The sequence below is a fragment of the Protopterus annectens genome, chromosome 2.part0 (assembly GCF_019279795.1).
Source record: "Protopterus annectens isolate FY-2018-M chromosome 2.part0, PAN1.0, whole genome shotgun sequence".
NCBI classification, from domain to species: domain Eukaryota; kingdom Metazoa; phylum Chordata; order Ceratodontiformes; family Protopteridae; genus Protopterus; species Protopterus annectens.
The window spans coordinates 896,633,179-896,654,977 of NC_056728.1; the positions used below are offsets into that span (position 1 = coordinate 896,633,179).

A 21,799-nucleotide genomic window follows, 5' to 3' on the forward strand; every position below is an offset into this window, starting at 1 on the left:
TTTTTTTGGAGAAGGACACATGTATTCCATATACATATCAACCCAGAACCCCTTCAGTGCCAGCTATCTTGTTCTTCAAATATAATTGGAGCTCCTCTTATTAGGGTAGTAACCCCCCCTCTTTTGTGCCTCTCATTTCCTGCATAATAACCTTATATGGAACTTTTTATTTTTAATTGTATTATGTTGCACTGCATTTAAACAAGCCTCATGTAATTTGACAGTATGCAATTTCTTTCTTAACATAATGGTATCCTTCAGCACAATTGAGTCTGTTAACCCACTGACATTCCAGCAGACCAATTTCAGTCTATCCCTCTAACATTTCTTCTTCTAGTGTTGTGTGTTTTAATGTATGCCTATTTCCTTATAGTCAGCATTTTTAACTACTAATGATTCTCTTAGTTTTTAATTTCCTCCATGTTTGTTCAACAGCTTGCATTACCATTGCTGTTCGAAAGATTTGAGCATTTAGAAAATCATTATTGTGAATCCAAACCTTGTACAGTAATTGATGCATATGTACCTATATCTACATTCACCTATGAGAGCAGGTGCTGTTCTTTGGCACCGCGTTATGACGCATGTCTTCCCTAACAACAGTGGAAGTGGTTTGTCCCTGTTTCATAGTAGTCTGTTAACCATAGATAAGGAAGTCTTGGCTGTACTGCATTGGAGTTAATGTTTTGACAGGGTTTATTAGTTCATTTAGTCACTGTGGAGAACCTTGATAAAGTGTGTTTCTTTCCAGTGGGTTACTCGTTCAGACTGCGTAATTTCCCTCCAGCTCAGTCTGTCTCCAAGTTGGAGTACTTTTTTTCATCTCGGCAAGAAGCTGATGTTTGAGCTTACAGTTCAGCAAGACAAATATGACTTAATGCAGTTAGAACAATGAAAACAAAGAAAAAAATGTGATCCATAGAATGAAACTCAACAGTGTAACCTCGGTCTAATGCTAAACAGATAATTTTCTCATCATTCTGTTCTTCTTCAAAGCTTCTTCCAGTACTGTTTGTCTTTTCCATTTGTAGTCTTAATAAAAAGAAGGGAAGTATTTATTTCACTGAAGCTCCTAACTCCTGATTTATAGATTCTCATCTTGATTTTCTTGTCTTGTCTGGAGTGTTGTGACTGTGCATAGCACTTAATGTCCATTTTTTGCAATTACTGCTACCAAGTAGATCTGATTATCTGGGAAAGATGTATTTTAAAGAAGGCTTGGTACACTAATGTAAATTTCTGACCTTTTTCTCTGACTTTTACTGCTCATGACCAGGAAAAAAGTTGTCTACATAAACATAACTTTCACTCAGTTACAGCAGTTTATTTTTCTGACAAAGTTTTAGACCAATTCTTTCAGCTGGAATGACCGGAATTTCACTGACTGACCTTGGGTATTTTTCTAGACTGCAAGTTTTCATTTGTAAAAACCCTAACTGCCTTCTCTAAGTGCAAGTCGATAGGTTCCTGTCCAGATTTGCAAATTTTCTTTCTTAAAAGCCATGAAGTTGCTTTCTTCAGTTTTCTTTTCTGAGCTGCTTGTAGACCAGAGTTCCTCTGATTTTTGCCTATGTTTCAGGATATTTACTTTTGATTGCTATTGCTGTCACTAGCAAATGAACAATTACAGAGGGCATTTTTTCATCTCTGGAGTGCCTTTCTAACCATTTCCCTGTCTTCTCCCCTTGATATAATTTCCTGCAACTGTTCACACTTACCTCTTCTATTGTCTTAATACCTCTCCATGTAATAATAGGTTGCAATCCATGTCACATAAAATGTTGCATTCATTATGGCTACATCTTTTTCAGAAAGCTCTGTTAAACATGATTCCATTTTCCATCCATGTTTTGACAGTGTAAGCTGCTTTTTGAACTAAACATTGTAGCATATTCTTGCATCAGTAAATATGGATACGTTTTAGCATACCTTTATATCTGTAAATGTGTTTTGTGTTAATTTCTTATGTAATCCTATTCACCAGGGCTGTGCCTGCAAATGGTCCATTGGGATCATTGCACTACCTTGTTAGTAAATTAAATGCGTGTTAAATATAATCCTGTAAACTTCCATCAATATACTAATAATAGCAATAATACTAGTAATATATTATATACTTCCATATATATATATATATATATATAGTTTTATCCAAATTCTCGTTTTAACTTCAAGATCTATTTCTTTTTTTTTACTTCAGGCAGTTTCAACATGTGGTCTTCAAAAGAAAAAGTTGTTATAGAATTTTTTCTTCAGTTTTCATTTTTTTCCCATTTTTGTTCTTCACTGACCAGAAACAGGTACCCTCAGTCATATTTTCCAACTTCATTTTTGCTCAAGTCTTCTTTAAAGTTGGCAAATTCGTTTGTCGAGTATCTGTTGCAGTAGCTAAACTTAACACTTTTAAGCACCATATTGGAAGGGTCCTGTCAGTGGCACTTACTAACGTGAGTGGTTAGCTTATCTGTCACTTCTACTGCATTGTAGCCTTTTCATGGTTCCACTCTGAGATGTGGCTTGGCAAAGTTCTACATGCTAGTTCAAGCACTTTTTGTAGTTTGGGCATTAGCCTCACAATTTGTCTTGTGCTGGTGGCACACTGGTGCAATTGTTAGAAGTTGCTTTTTCACACATGACTTCTCTTTTGGTTTGGTTCCTTTTTTAAGAGCGTCTCGTATGGAGAGTTCCCATGTGTGTCTCTGGGTTTCTGGCAGGTGCTCTGAAATTTCTTCCACAAGACTTTAAGTAGTTAAATTGGTGGTCCTCTAATGTCCTTTTGTGCATAATGTGTGTCTGTAGAATTGCCAGCATCCTTTTCTAGATTGTTTTTCTGCCTTTGCCTATCACTTCATGGGATAGACTCCATCTCTTTCTTCTCTGTGGCCCCGAGTAGGGTAAAGTAAGTAACTGAGAATGAATAAGTGCTGTTGGTGTTGTGTAGCTGTAGAGTCTGGATTGCACTCATATCTATGCATAGTATTTCCAGATGTATATGGTTGTCTGCCACTTAAATGGGACCTTTGTTTTGTATTATGTCGTTTAATTTATGACATGTTTAAGTAGGTCACTGTATTTTGGGTTTGTACATTTTTTTTCTTTTTTTTTTTTTTTTTTTTTAATTTTTAAATTTTTTTAATTTTTAATCTTGTTTGTTGAACTCTTGAAGTCGAGCAGAATTGCAGAGTACTGTTAAGACTACTTTGGCTAAACTTTCATGAAACCTCCTTTATATAGCAATGATAGAAAGCATCTTCACCCTTGAAACAAGCTTGTTAGATTTTTTTTTTCTTTATAACTGGATCTACAACTGAAAAATAAGTACATTTATTTTAACTTCTTGATGTTGCAAGAGTGAAAATAGTTTAGTAATGCCATTACTTTTTAAACATTTTCTGCTTTCTGGTAACCGAGTCTTATAATTTTTTCTTCCCATCAGCCAAGTATTTTAATTGTGAGTTATAAAGAATCTGCCAAAGCGTCATCCCAGTTTGGGCTCTACAGGCAAGCTGAATGGAGGCCGGACAGCACCATGATAGCTGTTGGAGTAAGTGACTTTGGTATCTGTATTTAGTAGAAGAGCTATTTTATGTGACTCCTATGCCAGTTCACTTTGTTTGATCTGTCCCTAGTTTTTCCAAGTTTAAACGTGCAACTGTGCATTTGTGTTGAAAATATACAGTACACATGAAATAAATCCTTTCTTGTAATTCTGCTAACAAAATAGAACTGGAAGATGGATAATCGGAAAAAAAGACCATTGCTATTTGCTATTTATTTGTATGTTTGCATATGCAACGATCTTTGTAGATTAGCTTGAGGTGTTCTTTGATATGGTTTTTGCAGCAGTGAATAATGTCTAGATAAATTGCAGAGTGGTGAATGATCTTAACAGTTTACTATTTATTTTTCCCTGTGATGTAGGAAATTTAACAACTAGTTTTTTTTTTTTTTTTAGAAAAAGGGGGGGGTCACAAAACTCAGTGTGATGTCCCATCTCGCTGCCTCCTTGCTGGTTGGGCGACTCAGCCATATACTAGACTCTCTTTTGGGGTCGAGACCGCGGTGCCTTCGGGGTGATAGAGCTTGCTGTCCCCTGAGACTGCTCCACCCTCTGCTCCATTGACTCCTCCTATTTTGGTGCCTGTGTCTGTCTCTGATCCCCCCCCCCCGAAGTGTAGGAAACCCATGCTCCAGGACACCCCATTGGGTGACCTCACCTCTTCCAAAACCTCCCCTAAGCATCCCTCAGAGGAGGTTCCTCGGAAAAGAAAATGCAAGAGGAAGCATTTGGACTCCCCTGAGTCCTTCACTTCGGACACAAACTTGGAGGACTCTGAAGGTTCCCCACGGTCATCCTCTGAAGTCTCTTTCAGACATCCTGGAAATCCTTAGACAGATGGGTGGCTGGAAATCCTTTGCCCCTTCTGAGGACGAGTCTGTGTAGGTACACACAATTAGGTACACAAATAGGATGCATTTGGTTCCTGACCCTCCACCTCTTGGGTGTCCCCTCCTTTCGAACCTCTACTGGCTTTGGTGAGTTGAAAGGCCTGGAGCTTCCCAGAAACTATGGAACCAGTTCCGAGGAGGCCTAATAAATTTATAACTACTCCAGAAGATAGGTCTTTTCTATCAAAAGGTGTGTCTGTTGATGCCATGGTGGTGGCAGCCACCTAGAAGGAGTTAGCGTAGACTTCTTCTGTCTATCCGCCGAACAGAGTCTCCTACGATGGACAGGTATGGGAAGTGTATGTTTGCTTCAGCGGCTTTTACTCTCAGGCTGCTGAGTTATTTGTCTCACTTTACATGCCTTCAAAGGGATCTCCTGAAGGAGCTAGCAGATACTCTACAGGATCATAAAGGTGAAGGAGCTGCGAGCAAGGTGGCTTCACAGCTTGCGACCTTGACATCTGTAGTTAACTCCTCCATGTGGTTGATATCCTACGCAGCAGATGGAGTGAGTAGGGCAGCAGGCACAGGAGTTGCTTTGCGCGGGCACTCCTGGATGTGCCCTTGTCCATTTGCAGAGCCTTTCAAGTCCTCCTTTACCAACACTCCCTTTGGTTGCTCATCGCTGTTCAGGCCTCAGGCAAAAGATATGCTTACCAGGTGTGAATGAGCTGGCAAAACTCTCTCTGCCGTGGGAATACATTTTTCCACCCCCTCTAGACCATACCCCAAGGGTCAGAAGAGCAGGAAGATGTGGTTCAAAAAATCCCAGGGAGTTTCTCCTGACACATGTGGAGACAGTTCCCCCAGGGGCAGAGGGGGAAACAACAATGGGAGACATTGACCCCACGGCAGGGGGGTTCCACAGAATCAGGCTGACAGGGATACCTTCTCTGGCAGGCTTTTTCAGCGCTCTTGAAAGGAGGCCCGACTGTCCGTCTCTGTAGGCAGTCGGGGCAGATTATCCCAGTACCCAAAAGCCTGGCAAACAATCATGGAAGATACCTGGATACTGTTGATTAATATCCAGGGGTTACAAAATTCCCTTCTTCCCAACCACCCCCTCCAACAAATCAAAATGCAATCCCAGGCATTCCACCCAGTCTTCGGGATGAAGCAAACCTAGAGGTTCAAAGGTTGCTAGAAAAAAGAGCCATCCAAGAAGTCCTCACAGACCAAATCAAATCTGGCACTTGCTCAAGGTTCTTTTTAGTTCCTAAAAAGACAGGGGACTGGAGACCCATTTTGGATCTCGGCGAACTCAACAAATCAGTCAAAAAAATGAAGTTCCAGATGGTAACACTGCAGTCCATTCTTCCCTTTCTGGGTCAGAACAACTGGATGTGTTCTATTGATCTCCAGGATGCGTACTACCATATAAAAATGGACAGGTAGTCCAGGAGGTAGTTGCGCTTCCGGTTGGGTGCCAGTCATTACCAGTTCAGATCTCTGCCCTTTGGTCTCACCATAGTCCCCAGGGTGTTCACCAAATGTATGGCAGTAGTAACGGCTCACCTGATATGTCTAGGATTCCAGGTGTTTTCATATCTAGACGACTGGCTTCTCACTGCCACCACCATGCATCAACTCGAGCCACGGGACTCCACTATTCACACCTGTGCACAACTAGGCATCGCCGTAAACTATGAAAAGTCTACCTTGTTGTCTTGTCAATATATTTCATTTATAGGCGCAGATTTAGACACAAGGGCCATGATAGCAAAACTGCCCCATGAAAGAGTTTTAACCATCCATTGTCAAATTTCAATCCTCTTGGCAAACAAGAGAATTCAGCAAAATTTGTCCTCAAGTTCTTGGGCTCGATGGCTGCAGTGATTACTCTGGTGGTCGTGCTTCCACATGAGAATTTGGCAGTGGCTTCTTTTTGCTCAGTGGTCATTCCAGGATTTGCCAATGTCACATCAGATATGGATTATGGAGTCTTGCAAGAAGGATTTAGCATGGTGGCTTCACTTCCCCCCATGGTATCATTGGGCAGGCTGTTTCTAGCCCCCGACCCTGTAGCCACAGTGAAACAGATGCTTCCCAGATAGGGTGGGGGAGCATTATCTAGGACAGACTGTTCAAGGGACTTCATAAGAACACGAGTACCACTTGCACATCAATGTTTTAGATGAAAGTGGTGCTTCTGGTATTGTAAGCACTTCAAGACTCTCTTCCTACAGGGACTGTAGCGATTCAGACAGTATGTCAGTTGTATGGTACATCAACAAACAGGGAGGAACCAGGTCTTATCCCTTGAGCAGAGAGGTTCTAAGAGTATGGCAATAGATGTCTTCCCAAAATCTAACGTGATAGCTGACAAGCTCAGCAGAGCTATTCTAATGTCTCACGAGTGGTCCCTGAAACAGGAAGTTGCAGAGTTAATTTTTAGCAAATGGGGCCAACCATGCTGTGATCTTCTCCCCACTCCCCTCAACAACAAATGCAGCAGCTACTTTGCCCTAGTCCCACCACCAGGACAGTCACCCAGGGACCCAGGGTTCATGACTGGCCCCTGGGACTGCTTTTATGCCTTCCCACCTTTCCCTCTGATCACCAAAGTTCTTCAGAAAGCTCAGTCATTGGGTTGCAAGTTAATCCTCATTGCTCCTTACTGGCCTGGACAGATTTGGTTCCCATTCCTCTGCTCTCATCTGCAAGGAGTTCTGGATCTCTTGACACGTCAGTCGGGTGCTCGCCACCCTTCCGTCAATACTCTGAAGCTGACTGCTTGGTTTCTCCACTTCTGGTCTTAGCCAGGATCCCAGATGTTTCCCCGGCAGTTCCACATTTTGATTTCATCCCATAAGCCCACTACAAGAAAACTTTATGCTAGTAAATGGAAGAAGTTCTCTTGTTGGGCAAAAAAGAATGACCTTGATCCTTTTTACTGCCCCATTTCTAAAATTCTGGATTTCCTGGCTGAAACATTTGAACGAGGAGCGGCGGCAGCTACAACTAGCTGCCATTTCTAATTTCCATGTAGGAGAAATGGGATCTAACATCATGTCCCAACTAGCTGCCATTTCTAATTTCCATGTAGGAGAAATGGGATCTAACATCATGTCCCAGAGACTATGTAAAGCATTCCTAAGAGGTACGTCCCTCTTAAGGCCTCCAATAAGAGCACATCTTCCCCCTGGGATTTAAATCTAGTTTGAGTCTCTCATTCTTCCTCCCTTTGAGTCAGCTGAATCTTGTCCTCTAAAGTTTTTACCTTGGTAGACTTTCTTCTTAACCGCCATTTCTTCAGCCAGGAGGGTTTCGGAGTTACAGGCCTTATTTACTCATCCCCCATATTTGATTTTCCACAAAGACAAGAGTTTTGCTCTCAGAACCGATCCCTCCTTTTTACCCAAGATGTGTTCAGAGCATAACTTAAATCAATCTATAGAGCATCCTGTATTCTTCCCCAATTATGGCAACAAGGCAGAAGCTCCACCAATTGGATGTTCATAGACAGTTACGTTTTTATTTACACAGGACTTAAGGATTTCAGAAAATCTGACCAATTGTTTATATACTTTGCAGACAACAAGAAAGGTTGTCCAGTGTCTAAAGTGACCTTATCAAAGTTGCTGTCAAACACTATCCCCTACAGTTACGCTTTACGGAATAAAGAACTTCCAGGAAAAATTAAAGGACACTCAACCAGGGCCTTGGCTACTTCTATTGCCTTTCAATCCAAACTGTCCCTAGATACTATTTGTGCGGCAGCCACATGGGCTAATCTCTATACCTTTGTCTCTCATTGGTCCTGAATTGCTTTTTCCAGTGAGCCACCCAAGATTTAGGTGCTGGAGATGCTGTCCCAACCAGCAAGAAGGGGGCGAGATGGGACAACATAACATATAGAAGTTATGTACTCACCATAACCTTCCATGCTTGTTGTCCTTCATCTCGCTTTCCTTCTTGTATCCCACCCTCCTTCCCCCTCCTGGAGGATCGAGAGGAATTTTCTTCTTTTTTTGTTTGGCTACACTGGCTTCCCTTATGCTTACCAGTTGGTTGTACCTTGTTTTTTCCTGCCTTTATCTTGCTGATACTTACACACTCGTATGCAGGCACCTTTCTTTCCCTAGTACGTTTAGTAATATTTGGACCTATGTAGTCTGGTGGGTTATCACAAACGAGGTCTGGGTAACTACCGCTAGGCATCTTGGGATAGGGGATAGCCTCGAGCCAGTAAGAAGCTCTCAAGCTATACTGTACGGCCGAGTCGGAGCCAAGGATTGGCTCCAAACCCAACCAGCAAGAAGGAAGGCGAGATGAAGGACAACAAACATGGAACGTTATGAGTACATAACTTCTTTTTTCCTTTTTTATTAAAATATTTTTTTGTTATTCCAACTCAAAAAGGATAAAATGCAAACTTTTCTAACAGATTTTTGTTCAAATAGATTTAAGAGCTATAACTGTGTAGTATATACAAACCACAGTATGTGAGAACCAATTCCAAAAGTGTTTTGAAAGGCAGAGTTTTTTTTTTTTATGGCAAAATAAATTTACCAGTGCAACTAAAATTGTATAAAATTATGACTAAACAAATATGTGAGGTGGACCTTGGTTCAACAATTCTGTTAAGTTCAATACCTTAGTCCATGGATTAGTAGTAGTGGAGTATGAAGTTGACATGTTTCTGTAGATAATTTCTTTGCCTAACTTCACTGAGAAGAGAGAGATTCTTTGAAATCAAGACCGTAGTTCTTCCTCCAGTCTTAGTGATCCTTTTCTTTGCTATTGCTAAGATGGTCCATGGTAAGTAATAGTCTGCTTTAAAAAAAAAAAAAAGTTTATGGAGATGTTGTATAATAATAAAATCCTGTTTAATACCATACTTGTCCTTTATTTTTTTTATCTTTGTTTATATACAGATTGATATTAGATCATTTATTTCTGCAGTTTGGCTTTCTAGCGGTTTATCTTTATTACAATGTGCATGGCAGCATAGCTACACATGCATTAATAGAAAAAAGTAATGATATTTTCATGCAGTATGTACAGTTTATTTTAACCAAGTATCGGACATTTTCATCTGTGCTTTACATTGTACTTCACTCCGCCTCCTGTACATGATTATGCATGTATCGCTCCTACAAATTCCATGTATTTCTGTGTGATTTGCTCCTTGCCTTTTGTAATGATCCCACCTGTAGTTCTTTTATCACCTTTATAATAATCAGTATTTCAACCACAGTTTATATCAGTTTTGCTTTCTATTTTCTGTTTTTGTTTTGGCAGACAGTACCATTAAACTTAATAAAGCCTTACTATATTTAGGAAATTCAGACTGTGTCCAATCTGAAAATAATCATTCCCCTAGTTACAACCGTTTGCTCTCCTAACATTTCTGACAAAACTACTCTGAGGGAATATTTAAAATTTACCAACATGTTGCACTCCGAGCAAACATGTTGTCAGTTACCTGTCTTTCCCACCACACTTTTGACAATTTTTCCTCAAGTACATAATTAAGTACATAGTTGGAAGTCTGAGGCATAAAGATACTTTTTGCCAACTTTTCATACTTTTCATATTTGTGAACCATACCGATATCCTCCCAGTTTTCCTTTGTAAAATAAATTTCCAGTCTTCCTTCCAGTTTTTTTCTAGTTTTGTCTTCTAATAGTTGTCCTGCAGTATTTAATATACATACCCCACTAATTATCCCTTTTTAAGTGTCTGTTCAAGACTCTGGTAAAAACTCTTCACTTAACACTCATCTGTGTCTTTTTCATTGTCTGTACTGTGATTTCGGTACTTGGTATTAAAATAGGGTCTCTAACATGTAGTCCAAACAACTTCTTGGCCCTATCTCACTCTAGTACCCCCCTTTCTATTTATTCTCCCCCATTCTGTGGCTCCTTTGCCATTTTATTCCAGTTTGTACCTGCCCAGTCTTGCCAGGTTTTTTGTACCCTGCTTGCAGTTATTCCCTCTACAGTTTGTTATAGGGCACCACATCAGCAGGGCAACAGTCTAGCTATTTATAATGCTGGGTAAAACATCACAAGTTACAGCATCATGTCTGACTATATCTATGCATCAGACAATGTGAGTGGAAAGAGTGCTATGTTTAGATATTCAATGAATTGAGGTTAATTTTAGTGACTTTACATTTTCTGTTACTGATTTAGTGAAATCCAGTCTAGACATGCGAAGGAATATTGCTGTTGGGGGAGGTTAAATGTGTCTAAACCCCAAGGCAAAATAAAGTTGAAAATTTAAGAGCATTTCTTAAAAGGTGTGATTTACAGCACTGTACATTAAGAATTGCTATCTCTGGATAATGATGTCATGTGTGTAACTGTAACTGTTTGTTTGAAAGTGGATTCCATAGTCTGAAGAAGTCTAGAGAGAGGAAGGCTAATTTTCTGTATTGCATCGTAGTATAGATGTATAACCAAATCCATAAATTGATTAGGTATTGTTTAAATGTTGGTGATAAGTTGAACTACAGCATTTAACTAGATTTTATTTTGGATCACAGTTGGTTTGTCCCGGTTTATAAAGTGCAGTTTATTTTGACAGAGCATCCAACTGTGTTACTTTTTATTTGCTTTTGAAGAATCAGACGTGCTCACACCTTTCAACCTGGAAACATCAGAAATGTATTTTGTACATTCAAAAAATTCAAACTTGTTTATCCAAGCCAAGAGTTTGGATAAAGAAGTTTGAATTTTTTGAATGTACATAATATATTTATATTTAAATGTGTGGTTGGGATGCAGGTTCTTTTAAGTTTATATATCAATTTAGCTGATTAACAGATTGGTTAACTGTTTTTAAGTAGCACTTGGTCCATAAATAGAGTGATTTTGTGGTGTTTAAACATTCCATTCAAGGCGAAAAGCTGGGGTACCAGAATAAATTCACTGGTGATTTTTAATCTACGGTGTCTGAGGTTTGGGAGGGTGGCCTAATGGTTAAAGTGTTTGCCTTACAAACACAAGGTGCAGGGTTTGAGTCTCCCAAGGGATAATTGGCTAGGCTTAAAATGGCTCGCAAGGGCAGTTAGCTTAGTACTACTCTATGAACCTATGGTTATTGGAGCTTATACCTGTTTTTTTTTTTTGGTTTCTTTGTATTTCACCTCATTTACCATAAACCACTGTAATGTGTGTACTGCTTTACTTCTACAATGATTATTTGGATTTCATTTAAAACTTTTGTTTTACATTTTATAGTGCAAACACTAATACACATCTGCTAAACAAAGCAGTACAATCTCATAATAAAAATAGATATAGCATTAAAACTTCTCTGCCCTTGAAACTCACGTTCATTGAAACATCATTGAAACCCACATTCAAAGAAAATGCATCTGGCCAGTGGCAGATAAAGATTACCTTTGGGCTGTTTTCAAATCATAGGCCCCTTGCACACATGTGTTCTTTGCACCTTACTGATTGCATTAAATTACATTCCTTGTATAATACACCACACTTGCTAATGTGCATTTTAAATTTATTGTTTTGAACATTTTTCCAGGAAGCAGTGAAACAAAATGCATGAACCAATAATGACAAAACTGCCCGATTCAGAAAATTTCCATCATAAAAGAGATCTGCATGATCTGTAACTAATGAAGAGTTTGCTGTAGCAATCAACTTTATATTTCATTGTTGCATCTACAAATAAAGTGCTTGTTGCCCTTGAGGAATAAATTGCCTATGTTAATTAAAACAATGATAAGCTAGTAATATTGCAACAGGGAATAAATAGCAAAGAGGACATTCTCAGGACTGCAGCATCCACCCCCTTTAAAAGTACAACAGAGTACAGTATCAGCAGTCCATCTACATACTGTGGGAGTAGAACCCACAGCCTTATCCATCAAAAGCAAGTATTCTACCTGTTGTGCTACTAACAACACAAACAGACTTGGCATAAGCAACACTAAACTTACTAAACTTCTCTCCCCCTGAAGAACTACACAGCACAAGAAATCTGGAAAAAGCCAAAATTTATTGGGGGACGACGACGATGGCCCAAAACCAGGGACACATTTAAAACATTGCATGTTTAATCTTAGAAAAGCTGCTAGAATAAAATGTTTTGGGTTACCGTGCGTTTCCTGAAATATAGGAAGACTGAAACTTAAATGGCTGTCATTATTTAGTGAAGTCAGTTCTCATGGATTTGCCAGAAAACCAGAAATTTTAAGAGGAACAGACCAAACCTATGAGCCAAACATTCCAGACCTGAATCACAAGTGGTGGAATGGGTAAGAGAGCTTAGGCTCTTGCTCCTTGTATGCAAGGTACAGGGTTTGAGTCTGACTGGCTCTAAGCAGCAGTCATACCTAACTGGGCCATTTACACTCAGACACACACACACACCTTTGCGAGTTGAATTTGAATTGCTGATACCATTAAATGTAATCCACACACAAAATATACCAGCCAATAATGTTTATGTACAGAGCAGCAACTGAGATTCAACTGCCATTAAAACAAAATAAATGTAATCCACACAGCCGAATTTCTCCTGCCATTAAAATAAAATAAAACAAGAGTAAATGTAATACTCACTACATAGCGACTGTTAGTACGTAGCAGCAGCCGAGTTTCTCCTGCCATTAATGTAATGCCTGCCTGCAAGTTTAAATGCCAGTGCCGTTTCTGTAACACTAGCACATAGCAGCTGGAAAAAAACATTAAGTAGCTCTAAATTACATTTTTGACCTGGAAGGAGCTTGGGGGAGGAAGATATGCTTAAATTGGCTGGGCAGCCTCGTGACCCTGATGTCATCGCACCCTGCACATGATGATGTCAGGAGTTTAAAAAAAAATTTTTACCGAGGAAATTCAGTACAGTTGAGACGTATAGACGTGCTAAATGTTTATAATGCACTTGAGTTTGGCCAAAACTCACTGAGAATGCGCTGAGCAGTGGGAGTGACGTCTGCATGACACTTCACTTATTTATTAAGTAGTCTGTGTCAGAAGGGACTACAGAACAGTGTAAATGCAAAATACATACTGTGTGGCAGTAGAGAAGTTAACAGATAATCTGTTTAGACACATCAGTAGTGTATAGTAATCAGGTGATCATAGAAACCATTATCCAGTACTGTGATTTAATTTTGTTCTTGTTGGCTGATGACCTGTAAGGGACATGCTACAAAAGCTCTGTACTGCAGCTGTCTCTTAACTTGTTAGGCTGCAAACATGTACACTCATCTCTGATGAAGATCAAGCTTTAAAACCGAGCACTTTGAGTGTGTGTGCGCTAACAGAAATATCTTGCTTTTTCTATGAAGTACATCTATAGTAACAGTAGCTGGAAATGGGACTATAAATAACCATGTCCATGGTATAGTAGCTATAGTGTTTGTTTATTTTTCTGAGAATGACAGGGGCATGTTCTATGCACATGTATGGTAGTATTCCAGATTTGTCAGGTGTTAGTTTGATAAAGGGTGTTTTTTTATGCGTATTGTCTAAAATGTATTAACTGTTTTACTGTGGAGCCTTTCTCTCTGGGCCTTCACTGAAAAGGGGCAGCCTGTCTATCCAGTCATTGCATTCTGGGAAAAAAATGCAATAAATAGATACATACATGTTGCAGTAAATATTTTTTTTGTTTTTTAAACACCTCTATCAAGTTGTCATTTAAGACACAGGCAAGCATGCATTAATAGAAAAACAAGCCAGATTAACATTTTCTTATACATGCATGCATTATACATTAAATACATATTTTCTTTTATTAATTATTCACGGCAGCTATTCACTACAGCATTACATAAATTGCTCAATTCCTAGCTTTCTTTACATCTCAATCCTCCTGAACGTTATTCTGCATATATTGTTCACACAAATTTACATCTATTCACTGATACAGTGAGGATTCTTTGTATCACAGCACTGACTGATTTTTCTATGCAGCGCTCATTCCCTTTCCTAAAGATCCCACCTCTAGTTCTGCCCAGTCTGCAGTTAACCCTCAGGTAAAGATAAAAATTGGATGCTGGTTTCTTGCTGTCCGACTTGAACTCCTTAGCAGTTATGGAGTGGGAAGGCTGCACCTGCCCCCTTGCCCAGTCCCCATCTCATGAGCCTGTCATAGGATTTCTTACATTTTTTTCAGAATCTGCAACTAGACCTAGCAGATCTGTCGAGTAGAGCCACTGGAGTAATGAGCCACTGGAGTAATACCCAGGTTGAATTTTCTATTTCCCATCCACTCATCAAGAGTTTTCTTGAAGAGGGACATTGAGGTGCTCTGTTTGACACGTATGGGAAGTCTGTTCCATAGCATGGGCAGTCTCTGGGTTATGAACCTGTCCCTCCAACTTGTTCTGTTAATTGTGGTAATGAGGTTGAGGTCTCTGGCATGTGTGATGTGGAGGGATTTCGATTTCTTTAGATGTAGCATTTCTAACAGAGATGGGTCAGACATGGCTTTTTAAATCAAGCAGAGATCACGTCTAAGTAGGCGATATGAGACAGAGAATTGTTGTTTTTTTCTAGTCTGTCCATATAGGACAAGTGTTTAAGGCCTAGGATCCTCTTTGCGAGGTACTTTTGCAGTCTCTCCAGTTGTTGCAGGTGTGTAGTGAGGTACATGCCAAATGGGGCAATGTACGCGATGATTGTTCTAATGAGGGAAGAGTAGAGGGAGCCAATGACCTCTTTCTTCCTGAATACAAAACCCTTCTTAATAAGATGTACCACATAGATGGACTTTCTGACCACAGTGGCAATGTGGTGGTCAAAAGAGAGGTTGCTATCAACCTGTGTTCCCAGATCTCTTATAACGTCTTCTTTGTTCTGTGGATTACCATCGATGTGGTAATTCATGGGAAATAGGTGTTTCCCAAAGGGGATGACGACACATTTTTTGGCATTGAGCTTAAAGCCATGGTTCTGACCCCAGTCGTTGGTCTCAGCGAGACATTTCTGTAGGATGTCAGCATCACTTGGGGAGTTAGTAATGGCTCTCAATTTGCAATCGTCTGTGAACTTTGTGAGCCAGAGTCCCTTCTTGTTGGTCTGGACTTCAGAGAAGCAGATACCAAAGAGGAGAGGACTTGGGACCAAACTCTGTGGGACTCCACTTGTGACTGGTCTTCAGTCTGACTTTGAGTCAGCAGCTTTCACACTGTGGGCTCTTATCTGTGAGCCAGTTTGCAACCCACCTAGTGATATAGGGGTTGATGTCTAGCTTAGTGAGTTTTTCTAAGATTCCTGACTGGGGAATGGTATCAAAGGCCTTGGCCAGAGCAAGGTAGGCTGTATATGAACCACCTTGCCTTCATCCACAGCTCTGGTGACTGACTCAAAGAAATCAAACAGGTTGAGCAGGCATGATCTACCCTTCACAAAACCAAACTGTGTGGGATCCAGATTTGGAGATGCCCTATATCCTTGTTTATTAGGTCCATAATGATCTGTTGCATATTAGACTCGTCAGACTGATTTGAATAGGGGACACGGGTGAGGTGCCAGTTCACTCTGTAGTTCATATAGAACACAGCCAGGGATATTGTCAGGTCCCATAGAAGCTGTATTCTTGGCCTTGGACAGTGCTGTTTTCACCTGTGCAGCAGTAATACTGGGTGCCTGGCAATCTACTGGTATTGTGATTGGTCCTTTGGTGGAGGAGAGAGGGGTAAAGTTGGCACTGAATCTGTCAGCCAGTATAATTGTCATTATCTGTTGGCTCTGTTTAGGAGGTGCCATTGTGCAGTAGCTCAGGGCAAATCTGTGTACTGCCATGGATATTCTTTACATAAATATAGAAGACCTGGTGGTTGTCTTTACTGTCTTCTGCAATTCTGTTTTCATAGCTATTTGATGAGGGATCTCAACTTTTTTGTTGATGCTGATTAAGAGTGTTTTTCCAGTTTTGGGACTTCACGTTATTCCGCATCAGTTTCCTCCTTCTGTTATAGTTTGTTTATGGCAGGGTTCCACCAGATTGTCTTCCTTTTTTTCGGAGGAGAATGTTTTGGTTCTATTGGGTATGGCGAGATCCATGCATTTGTGTAAGTGTTTGTACGGTGTATGATTTGGCAGTCATGCAACTATTCTCCATTTGCATGGGTGCCGTGAAGTTAGCCGCTTCTGTTTTTAGGAGCCCAAAGTTAGCTTTGGAGAAGTTTTTCATGGTGGTTACCTTTGCGGGGAGGTGGGAGCGATGTGGATTTTCAAGGTGATTTAGTTTGTGGTTTGATCTAACGAGGGAGGAGTTGACTGTTGGAGTAGAGCAATGGTCGCCCATGTTAGTAATGATCCAGTCAAGGATGTTACTACCTCTAGTGGGGGTAAGAACGAGCTGGTCTAGGGCATTGGAATTAATGAATTCCCAGAAACGTTGGGCAAGTGTAATGGTACATGAGTAGTTTTCCCAGTTAATGGAGGAGTAGTTGAAGTCTCCCAGTATGTGTGTGTGTTAGGTTGGACCCTAGTATTCTTCAGGATGCTTAGGAACGTGGAGTATGAGTCTTGGGATATGGTTGGGGACTTGTATCAGGCTACGACCTGAATCACTGTCTCACCCGATGTTAGCTGCATCTGAAGTATCTGTGATGTGTAATGTTGGGCTACCAGTATGGAGGTGTGCGCATCATTTATGAATATGGAAACATCACCGCCTTTGGAGCTTCGGTCCAAGTTCTGGGGCCAAAAGGTGTGGAATGAGTTATAGCCTGGTAGTGCAGGGGTTCTTTCTGCTGCCTTGAACCATGTCTCTGTTAAAGCACACATGTCGATATTCTCCATTTTAAGGAGTGCTTTGACTGAGTGCATTTTGAGATTTAGACTTCTAGCGTTGAGCAGCATGACCCTCTGATTGAATTTGTTTGTAGCTGTTCCAGTGGTAATTTGGTGTTTGGAACAGCGCCTAAAATGCACTATAGGGGTGGCAAGAGCTTTGGCCAGTATCCAGAAACCCAGGGGTGACAAATGCAGGCCATCTCTGGCAAAGCATCGAGGTCCGTCAATCATGTCATCCCAGGCAGACGGATACTGGATCCCCTTAGAATGACACCAGAAACTTAGCCAGTTGTTGAAATCAATCATTGTCTGCTTGTACTGTAGTATCATTCTGGGTGATGGTAAGAGGCTGCTCAGGGCTAGGGTCATACCCACTGGGGCTACATAATCCGAGAGCTCCTCCATGTCTCTCCATGTAGTCCAGGGAAGTACGTCTTGGGTCATTCACACCCACATGTACAAAGACAGAGTCATATTTGTACCTGTTGTTGAGGGACATGAGTGCGTGCGTTATGTGGCAGATCCTGACTGTTACTTTCTCCTTAATCAACCTAGTGAGTGGGACATCCAGTATGCATAATTATCGAGTCACCTATGACTAGTGTATTGGACATGCTGTTTTGACTTAGGGGCTTTGGTTGAGTGGCACACTTTAAGAGAATTATGTATCTTGTGATTATTGTTGTGTTGTGGTGGTCGAGTGCGTTTCTGCCTTGGGGGTCTCTGCTGTTTGGGTAGATTTTTGTTTAGAGCCTCCACGAAGGTGGGTGTGTGGTTTTGTGTTTTTATGTTAAGGCAGTGCTGGTGTGTTCCGTGTGGAGCAAGTGTTGACCTTCTTCTCTTGGCCAGCTATTCCAGTCTTGGCTGGAGAGTGCGTGGCTTCCAGTTTGGATATACAAGTGCATCTCTCGGAAGTCCGAGTGTTGGGAGGTAAGAGGAGATGGTCTTCAGTTTACATGAGGCAGTTGCTACATTGCCTCAGGATGCCCACATTCACCAGGTTAATAGGAGAAAGCACATGGAACTGAACTTTAGACATGTGTGGAGGGGTGGGCATTAATAAGTACTGGAGCGGTTTCCTTGTAGAACGTTTAGTGCTGGTAGCACTTTTGTGTGCTACAATAATTGCTACAAGAAGTCTGGGAAAGTGCTAGACTTACAAGGTAGTATAAGTGCAGGAGAGGAGAGAACTAGCAGATCTAAGGGACAAATTGAAGACAAGACTTTTTGGCACTGCTCAGAAGCTTACAGACAGTCCTGGATACAGCAAATCTGTATGTGGACTAGACTAGTTACAGGAAAGGTGTGAAACAAGCGCAAACATGGACTTTTAAACCAGAAAGTTGAAAGATATGGAGCTGCCCAAACGGCGAGTAAACTACAATTTCCGGGCCATAAACCACTCCTCTTGTGGTAGATAGGCTACTAGTGCTTACCACTCACACTGACAAGCTAGGAAAGCTTCCCTCCAACACAAATGGGCTTGGGGGGCTCAGAAGCTTGCAAATAGTCCTGGATACAGCAGTATCTGTACTGAAATTCTAGTATCCCAGCAAAAATATGGTCATTTACTTCATCTGGATTTTCCTCAGCCCGCAGTTGTTCGTCTGCCCCTAAAAAGTCTGATAGTCATGGGTTGTATAACATCCCCAAGACCCACAAATATTTATTTTCTAGTCTCAAGTTTGGCCCTGCAGTTTTTTTTTTTTTTGTTTGTTTGTTTTTTGGCAAAATCTGTTCCCAAACACCTTGTGAATGCTAACCTTAACCCTTCTGACAAAGAGGAGGAAGCTTTTGATTGAGGAAGATAGCATATTTTATTTAGCCTTCAGAATTTTCCAGCTCATAATTCTGCTGGATTCTTTTGAAAATATGAGGAGGTTTAACTGTTAATCTCCCTTCAGGATTAAAGCATCCTTGAATTCTTTCATAGTTTCTGTTTCCCAGATAACCAAACACTGAAGTGCTCTTATGACTGTACTGGATCAGTAATGAGAAGGTTTGCTTGTTTACATTTGCAAGACTTAACATGTCAAAGCTGAAGTCTTGGATTCTCCCTTAGATAGAGAAGTATTATTTGGCCCTTCTGCTAAGTACCTTAAACAATTTGATAAAAGAGGAAAGTTAATTCACGAGGTTGGATGGATTCTCATCCCAAATTTCCAGAGTTTGGTAGGACCTATTTAAAGTGCTGTACAAGGTACAGGGTTTGATTTTCACATGAGGTAATTGGCTAGGCTTAAAATTGCACATAAAGATGTAGTCCAAGTAATCACCACCGCAGCTGCTATAATCCACAGAAGTCTTTTATTAACACAGTTATTGAGCGCTTTTGTCTCAGTAAAGAGAGACTTCACCAGAATAACAAATAAGGCATAAAAAAGGCAGTTTAAATCCTTGGCTTGGCCGAACTTTGCAGAAGTCTTAATAATGTTTCTGGGATGTTGTTTGTATACATCCATCATTAGGATTTTTCTTCAAGCCTGAGTTGACCTTTAGAAGGAACTGAATGGAATTTCTCCTTCAGGTCTCTGACCTTATCCAGAGAAAATCTTGAATTGTTGGCTTTCTGGGATGTTGTTTGTATACATCCATCATTAGGATTTTTCTTCAAGCCTGAGTTGACCTTTAGAAGGAACTGAATGGAATTTCTCCTTCAGGTCTCTGACCTTATCCAGAGAAAATCTGGATAAGGTCATGGATAAGGGTAAGGTGGTCCACACAGCCTATCTAAACCTTGCCAAGGCCTTTGACACCATCCCCCACTCTGGAATCATAGATAAACTTACTAAATTGGGCATAAATCCCTATGTCACCCAATGGGTTGCTAAATGGCTTACTGATAGAACCCACACTGTAAAAGTAGCCGACTCCAAATCCAGCTCCAGACAAGTGACAAGTGGAGTACCTCAGGGTTCAGTCCTGGGGCCGCTCTTGTTTGGCATCTACTTCTCTGAAGTACAGGTCAACACTAAGGGACTCTGGCTAACAAAGTTTGCAGATGACTGCAAACTGGGAGCCATTATTGAATCCCCAAATGATGTGGATACTCTACAAAAGGGCCTTACAGAAACAGATGCTTGGTGCCAGAGCCATGGGCTCAAGCTCAATGCCAAGAAATGTATTGTTACCCCTTTGGGAAAAACATGTATCCATGAATTACCATATAGGTGGCAGTACACTAAACACAGAAAGTGTGATAAGAGACTTAGGGACACAGGTGGACAGTGGTCTCACCTTCGATAACCACATCGCCACAACAGTCAGGAAATCCTTCTATGTAGCACACCTCATCACGAAGGGCTTTTCATCCAGAAAAAAGGAGGTCATTGTCCCACTGTACTCATCCCTCATTAGACCCATTATAGAATACAACGCCCCATTTGGTATGTACCTCTCAAGACATCTGCAACAACTGGAAAGGCCTCAGAAATACCTCACTAAAAGAATCACAGGCCTAAAGCGGATGCCCTACGCTGACCACCTTAAACTCCAGCTATACTCTGTCGCATATCGTCTACTCAGAGGCGATCTCTGCTTAACATACAAGGCCATGTCAAACCCAGAGCTGTTGGACATGCTACACTTAAAGAAATCCCAATCCCTCAGAGCTACACGCTCCAGGGATCTAAACCTTGTCATCACAATAAACAAAACATGTTGGAGGGATAGGTTCCTGACCGAGAGACTCCCCAGACTCTGGAATAGATTGCCCATACATGTCAAGCAGAGTGCCTCTTTGGACATCTTCAAGAGGAACCTTGACGATTGGATGGGAGAAAGGAAATTCACCCCAGGGATCACGTCAGTCACCCTGCTAGACAGGGGTCCAGGAAAGTAAATAATGTGGGAAGAAATAGCCAGGGAATTGTTATGGCTAGGCTTGTATAGGCCCTAGGGCTGATAGCCTAGTACCAACCTATGAATTGTTGGCTTTCAGGGACACTACAGTAACTGCTTTGGCCCTTACTTAACAGGAAAAAATATAAGTGTTTCCTTGAAATCTTTTTTAGACTCAACACCAGCACAGACTTTCTTTCAGATTCCAGTATTGAGGTTTGTCATAAGGGAGTTACTTAAGTGAGTTAATATGTCATCCCAGGTCTCCTTTTCTCATTGGGAATATGTATGCCTTTCCATTGATATCCAGGCTAATTTTAAAGATTCAAACGGCAAAGACAAAGATAATGTGGTCAATCCCTTTTGTCCCATACAGCAGTGGTTCTCCCTTCTATTGAAACTGGCTTTTTATGTATCATAAACTTCCTCACAGACTGAACTTGCTCACACAAGACAGGAATTGTTTGATACACCCCAACCTGAAACCTCTTCACTTGACTGTCTGGATGATAGTTTTCATACCTTTTAGACACCTGTTTTCTTAAGATGTGCAGTAGGTTTTAAAGGAGGCTAAGAAACCTACTACCAGGAAATTGGGTACTTTTCCATTATTGGAGAAGCAGTGTAAATGTGCGCTGGCAAAGTTAGCACAGATGATGTTCTTCATGGTTCACTGTTGCAGTCATCACATTTGAGTTATCTGCTTGCAATAGCCCTCAGTCGGCCTGATTATCAAAGTCTTGGGTCCTGCGTCCATTGCTGTCTCATCTTCCATGACATCA

The 21,799-nt window shown here is 40.9% G+C and overlaps 1 protein-coding gene across 1 annotated transcript in view; it reads left to right on the plus strand.

Annotated features, from left to right (window-relative positions):
* The window catches only part of RIC1 (RIC1 homolog, RAB6A GEF complex partner 1), a 2,584,659-nt gene that overhangs the window by 22,079 nt on the left and 2,540,781 nt on the right, over nucleotides 1-21,799 (plus strand). Inside the window, exon 2 of the mRNA XM_044061149.1 lies at nucleotides 3,437-3,544. Within this exon, the coding sequence (XP_043917084.1) occupies nucleotides 3,437-3,544 (108 nt within the window). The remainder of the gene's footprint in view (nucleotides 1-3,436; nucleotides 3,545-21,799) is intronic.